Raw genomic sequence first — 7,556 nt, forward strand, 5'->3', positions numbered from 1 at the left:
GAGAGAGAGAGAGAGACAGCCCTTTTGTGAATAATCAGAAATGATCTTATTAATTCATCGAACGACCTGTTCGCTCGCTCAATTTAACGTGTAACTGTTGCGTAATTGGCGAATCAATTAGCGACACGCTACACACCGCACGTGCATGTTTAATTAACCGTCGACACTTTCCGCGCGCGCGCGTTTGCGGTTTTCCCGCTCGACGACGGCCTTTTTGCACCCGTTCGCGAACGAACAGCGGGAACCGTTCAATTTTTTTCCCGCTACGTAAATCGCGACTGTTAAAAGTCGCGGCGGGACGCAATATCAGTCCTTTATTAAAAACCGGCGAGAAGACGCCCGCGGGGCACAGTTCTTTTTAGCGTAGCGCAGAGAGCGGAAAGAATCAACACGGGGCGCCTCGACGATCATCGATATCGGATTACGCGAGTAAGCACTTTATATTAAGCCAGCGGCGATTCGTTCTGTCTTTTTCTCTTTTTTTCCTCCCTCCTATCCTCCCCCGCCCCACCCTGTTTCTCTCTCTCTCTCTCTCTCTCTCTCTCTCCTTCTTTTTCCCCGATGTCGCTTATTAACGTCGCTATCGATACGCCGCGCTTTTTTCTGCAAATTATTATGATAAGCGAGGCAGACAGCGAAACGTGCGCCGCACATTCCCAACGCTCTCTTTCGAAATTCCATGTAAAGCGCACGGGCCGCAGTTTACATTATTCCGGGGCGCAAAATTCGCGACGCACGATACGTGTAATTCAGTCGAGCAGCGTTGAACAAACGTATCGTCGAACATTTCAACCGGGCGAGCAAACACCCAGAGGGAATCGGGGGCTAGCTAATGTCTATATGCACACCAACATGCACACATGCGAGCGAACGCGCACGCAATTCCCAGGCCGCGTATCTTTCGCGTAATATTATATGTAGCTTGCGACGCATTTAGGAAGAGATACATGCTCGTATGTACTTGCAACCGTAGGTCCTTATGTAAAACATCACGAGACGGAGCGTCGACATCTTTGAACAATGTGTTTCGAAATTTCTTATGTTACTTAGATTAGATTCATGAATAATGTTGGAAAGAAGTATTAGAAATGTTAATGTTTCAATTTTAATTTACGATTTCGTTTCAAGACAAACTGAACCAATTTTTCATAAGAATCACACAAACAATCTAGAAAAGTTCAGAAAAAAATTTTCAGGAAATAAAAATGTCTCATTTTCAAAACGTTTATTTTATAAATATAATAATTTCTATCTAGACATTTGATAGACATAGGAACATAATTTTAAGTTTTAATATTCTAACGATACATTAAAAAAATAAATAAATAAATGAAATATTTCTAGACTCTTGAAGAAAACACTTCTCGAGATGCTACAGTTATTGAAACTAATTTTATCCAGTTATTGTAATTAATCATCATATCGGTGGCCAAATTTAGAGAACGCTCGCATGAAGTTTGAGAAATTCAGATGCGAATCCCGGTTGAGGTGACTTTTGTAATAATTTACAGGTTTTTAATAGCATTATTATTAAATTGATCATTAAAATTACTGTTTCAGTTTATGATTGCGTTCAGACAAACTGAATCGGCACACAGTCTATAGAACTGATAATTTTATTTGCATATTCACATATGAATATCACTAACAATAATATCTGCTTTGATCGAAAAAGGCTTACTTCTCTCCTATTCATTTTAAACGCTTCTCGATCTATTTCACTTAATATTATTAATAATATTAAATTAATATTAAAAATGAAGAAGAAAATATTATTTATAGTGTAAAATAATTTTTTCAATTTTTTTATTTATCAAATTTTATACATTTTTACTCTTAATAAAAACGTTTTTTACAAGAGTTAAACCTTCATACTTCTCGTTTCTTTTTACTTTCTGTTTGATTCTTAAAACAAAATTGTTCACGGTGTGATGCTGATTAAAGAATGACGTAACGTCATAATCCAGATTTTTAAATAGACTTTGGTTCTTGTAGAAAATCCTTCAATTATTTAATACTGAAAACGTACGAGCGTGTGCCTCAACATTTCGTTTTTCTACGAGATACATAGCAAAGTCCCATTGAAGTCCCGCCATGGAAAATAATTATTACAAGATCTCATGGACGATACAACGAGATAATTCAATCTATCCTGGCGCGCCGACGAGCTTCTTCCTATCAGTAAACTTCCAATGTTTACAAATACAATTATTGCCGGAGGCTTGTGACTTATGCTTCCCACGACTCCGGGAGCCTATTTGATTTATTGGGGGCATAGCCCTCGCCCTCGCGAAAATCGTCGGCACCCCATTAGACCCCACCTTCCCTCTCACGTGTCGTTACAGCGATGCGTCTTTACTTCCGGTACGACACGCGCCGTTATGTCCTGACGCCCCGCCGCTTCTTTTAGCTATGAATTGTCCGAAGAAAACGATCGTGCGCCACGCACTCAGTAAACAGTAATGATATTCAGTGCAGAGGGGCCTGCGAGACTGTAAAAGTTATTCTCGATCATGACATTAATGTCGCGAAAAAGGAAACACTGAGAGAAAGGATTTTGTTAATTTAACAAGCCATCAGTATCTTTAATCGGTGATCGGACAACAGATTTTGTTGTTGTGATTGCTGCTAGTCTGCTATACCAATTAGTAACAGAAGCAAACTATAGAATCTAATCTTATCTTTTGAATAAACTTTAGACTCGTTTATATAGAATTCGTAGATGATCGTGGAGTTTTAAGTCGTAGGAAATTGATCAAGTAGTCTAATATAGGGAGAATACTTGACTAGAATTGGTCAACTTCTTATGATTTGAGACCTTGCAACTGTCTACGACTTATATATATGAGGTTCTTATTTGCTAGCGATACTATTGGTTATTTGTTACATTGACGAATTAATTTGCAATCGTAACAAATAGATCGTTTTTTTAACAAATATCACATTTGCTTTCCTTGATCTTGTTCCTATAACAAAATCATTCTCTCAGTGAGGAGATTATACATCGTGACAATTGTTTCATACAATCGTTTCGCTTGCGTTATAGATGCGAGCGTGAAACAAGAGTCAAGCAATTGCACAAGAAACGGCGACAATGGCAATTATCATCCTCAGTATCAGTCTACAACGGTATCAGTCACGCACAATCAAAACAGCGATTTCCTCGAAATCAACTCGGACCGTTGCTTTGAGTAAGTTCGAGATAAAACTTATTCCCTCTTTTTATATATGACAATAAATGACGTTACTTATAAGGTATTTGCAACGTAACTATATCTATAAATTTGAGGAGCAAACTTTTAAAATGCATTTTTGTCCAAAATTTGTAATTTTCAGAGAACGAAAGAGAAAGAAACTATACACACAAGAAAACTACGCACTTTATAGAAAATAATAATATGTCAAGTAGAATGTCAATTAGTAGAATGTCAATTAGTTAAAATATTAAATAAAATTACTTAACAATTGCTAAAAAATGTTAAACAAACATTTTGTTTGTTTCTAGTTAAAAAATAATGCACTTCGAAATATCTATGTTTTTTCAGCATACAAATTAACGATGAAAAAATGCTTTCCGAACATCTCAGAGTAGCTAATAAGTCATTCAATAGTGAACACTATATCATCTTTAATTTAAAAAAATAAAATTTTGGACAAAACGCATTTTGAAAGTCTGCTCTTCACTTAAATTGCTTCCCTCGCGAATAAGATCTAATTTATACGATGCTTTTTTATTAATAACTAGTATACTAGTTTTAGCTAATTCAAATTAAAAAACTAACTACTAAGAAAATATAATTTTATATATTATATTAAGTGAAAAATTCACACATTCCTAATATTTGTTAATATTTTTTGTCTTTAATCTTTGTTATTTTAAATGTTAAAACTTTAATTTATCGCATTTTTTACTTATAAATCTTTTAGAGTACTTTAAATACTTTGCATATTTTTTAGAACACTAGCAGCTAAATATATAATTTACATTAATTATATTTTTTTAGTTGCTAGTTTTTCATTCAAAGACTAGCTTGCTAGTTGCTAATAAAAAAGCATCGTATAAACCAGATGTAAGAAAGAAATATCCTGCGGTCCTTCAAATGCGAATCTGCGAAATTATGCGAAGTGAAATCTTGCGTGTGTTATTTGCTCGTAGGAATCGAAAGATAAACGGACCGGCTAGCAAGAGTACGAAGGACGTTGCCGTGAAGGAGGAACCGACGGACCGAAGCTACGTAGAGCCACTTCCTATAACGAACATATCATCCGCAGCGTCACAGGAAAACGGTAAGAGAGATTCGTGCAATGACACACGTTTAGTCAATATCGAGAAGAAGAAAAGTCAGCGCGGTTCGCTGACTTTTATCTCTGTACGAAAATCCATCGCCGTAACAAATCCTAACATAAAGGGATCCACGTGGCGCTATTCTACTCCATAGAGTCCATAAATAATCGGAGAGTACAACGAGGGTACCGCTGTCCATTAATCGATTCGACTTCCGATTAGCTCTTTGAGGACCCCAAAGCTACGATACAGCTCGATAATAATCGTTTCTCGCTGTTGTTAATTGTTCCTCGTGTCTATTCTTTGCAATCGTTAAAATTGTACTAACGAAAATTCAAGAAAGTCACAACGAATCAGAGGAATACAGAAAATGTCGTTTAAAAAATTTGTTTTCCATTTATTATAAACTGCATCTTTTGCATGTGCCATTTTACGAAATATTTACTAAAGTAATAATTTATTTATTTTTGTATGAGAACCAACATTTCTTGTGATTACGTTACGAGACTCACGACTAATGCACTGGATTCACGCGTGACTGAGCATGCGTAATTGAATAATTAAACGATGCTTTCAAGTCAAAAAGCTATGGCAAGCGTCTTGTAGATTTCAGCAAAAGTTACCGAAAGAAAGAAAAGAGCGCCAAGTGCTAGGAGATCCCGAGGGAAAACGTAAGTCGAAAGCTGTTTTTCTCTCGACCCGTGCAATGTAGAGAAGATTTTCAATGCAAGATTAACAGTGTCTTTAGTAATTGCATCCTAGCTTCGAGAATTCTTTCCTTATTCGTTAAACGTTAAAAGAATTCAGAAATTTTTAACAACAGGATTTTTGTCATTCATTATTGTACACAGTAAGAAATACTTTGTATATGCGTTAAAATCGATTCTTGTTAAAATTTTTCAACATTTCCTAGTTAAAATAATACAATTTATAAGTAAGTAACAACTAAAAAATGTATTTTAAAACGTAATTCTAAGACAATTGAATAAAATGTATTAATTTAACATATTATAGATAAATGTATATAGGTAATCTTATAGATAATCTTATAAATAATCCTACAGAAGAAATATATACTTCCATACATTGCACATTACAAGTGGTTGGTGTTACACTTTTCATATTAATTTTTTATATAATGTTTGTATTTTATTTTCTAATGTATTCATTTCGTGTTAAATTAACATAAAAATTTAGTCCATCTAAAAAGACAAATTTTCTATTTTTGTAATTGTGATTATAAGTAAATCTTATACAGAAAGAAATATTTTGCTGAAGTATTTTAAAAATTTAACTAAATTGAGAATAATTTTATTGGCTCATCAAAATAATTATGTAAAATGCTTAAACATACTGTTTAAATGTCTTAGTAATACTGTAAAAAAATCTGAGCAATCTTCTAGCAACTAATTTAAGCGTTCTACATAATTAACTTAATGTCCAAAATTATTTACAAATTTATCTATAGCTATTCTGAAATATTTCAACAAAATCGTTCTTTCCGTGTACATGAATATTCATTTGAAAATTACGGTCATTTTATTAAGTTATACTTTCAATCACGAAAAAGTGCGCGGAACATACAGTGCTATTAAGTAATAGCTCAGCTCATAATAATTATGATTTTTCTATTGAAATATTCCTGATCTAATAGATTGTAAACTAAAAGCGAAAATACGCAGCACCCATCGCCGCCACTCGTCCCATCTATAAAAGGTACAGTCAGAGGGGTTGCAAGCTCATGCTTTGTAATCAGACCGATTAGTCTTCCTTTATTCACGCACACATACAATCGTGAACCGAATCCTTTAGGAACTCGGTTACGCTATATATCCATGGCTCGACACTGTATACGCGATGTTACCCGCCTACTATCAAGTCACCTGGGATTATGCTCGTGCTTCTCTTCGCGTAATTCTCCCTACCATTAAGCCGTTTTAATTATTTACACGTAGTTTAGGTTAATAATAGGATACATTCCCTATCGCCAGTATCGATATCCCACAATCTACTTACGATCATTCAATTTATTTTTCAAACGGAAAAACCGTCTTGCGTTTTATCCGCTAAAAAATGATTGAATATTTTAGTATCCTTTATTTTTAAATAAAAATGCATTAAATAAATTGATCGATCAAAGCGTGACGTACGCTTTATTTATTCCCGTAAAAATGTATTGTAAAAATTCGTTGCACAGTCAAAAATATTTTATGTTTGTTAAAATTGATCTTTGTTAAAAAAATTTTTAACATATCTGAGTGTTAATTTAATGTGATGTAATAGTTTTATGCAAATATTTTGTGTTAAATTGATATTCAACATTTCTTACAATTAGTGTTCAAATTAATAATTTGTGAGTAATTAATTTTTAAAAAATATATTTTAAAATATAAATCTTAAGATAAATGAATAAACTGTGTTAATTTAACATACTATATAAATGTTAATTTTACTAAAGAAATTATTCTTCCACAATTTAATACATATTATGTGAATTATACTTTTTATGTCAATTTTAACATAATAATTGTGTTTTTAATATATTCATCTTGTATTAAATTATCACAAAAATTTGAATAGATCGTTTGATACGTTAAATGTGTTAAATTTAACACACAATTTTCAACTTTATAAATTTCCAAACGGCGGTATCGGCAGAGAAATATTTAGAAAAGATATGAGATAATCGAGATCATCTCGTTTAGAGGGGACAAACAATTCGGAGAGCGATACGTCGAGAACGGAATAGTAATAACCGGTTAATGGATACCGATTGGTTTCACAGTTCCACTAATTAATACGAGCAGAGGATTACGTGGATTACAGAGATCGTGACGGTCTATTCTATCCAGAGTCACTCACGCTCTCGTATTCCGCGTACGCGGAAAATTCGTCCGAGCGAAGCTTCCATTCGCATTCAGATCTAATCTTTGATTCACATATCGTGGTAAATATTTCGACCGGGAAAAAAAAAGAAGCGTACTCTGGGCATGCGACGAGATGGAATACGCAAAACGAGTATTTTCCCGTATGCTCGGGAAAGGACAAGGCGAACTCTCGTCAGGTTTCGCCGCTCAGGTGGGTGGAAAATAGAGCTTGCATTATTAACGGAGCACTATGCCGGAATTCGAGGATCAGCGAGGCAGAAGAGAGGAGAAAAAGCAAGAGAGAGAGAAAGAGAGAGGGAGAGAGAGAGAGAGAGAGAGAGAGAGAACAGAAGAAAGGAGAGAGACACGCGACGACAGAAGTGTAGTCGTTTACTCCGTCGTCG

The 7,556-nt window shown here is 34.6% G+C and overlaps 1 protein-coding gene across 1 annotated transcript in view; it reads left to right on the forward strand.

Annotated features, from left to right (window-relative positions):
• LOC105624925 (ETS translocation variant 1) overlaps positions 1-7,556 on the forward strand; it is a 29,360-nt gene that overhangs the window by 15,305 nt on the left and 6,499 nt on the right. Inside the window, exons 5-6 of the mRNA XM_012206267.1 lie at positions 3,047-3,191; positions 4,157-4,287. Coding sequence (XP_012061657.1) covers positions 3,047-3,191; positions 4,157-4,287 — 276 coding nt within the window. The remainder of the gene's footprint in view (positions 1-3,046; positions 3,192-4,156; positions 4,288-7,556) is intronic.

Source organism: Atta cephalotes (assembly GCF_000143395.1).
Source record: "Atta cephalotes unplaced genomic scaffold scaffold00095, whole genome shotgun sequence".
NCBI classification, from domain to species: domain Eukaryota; kingdom Metazoa; phylum Arthropoda; class Insecta; order Hymenoptera; family Formicidae; genus Atta; species Atta cephalotes.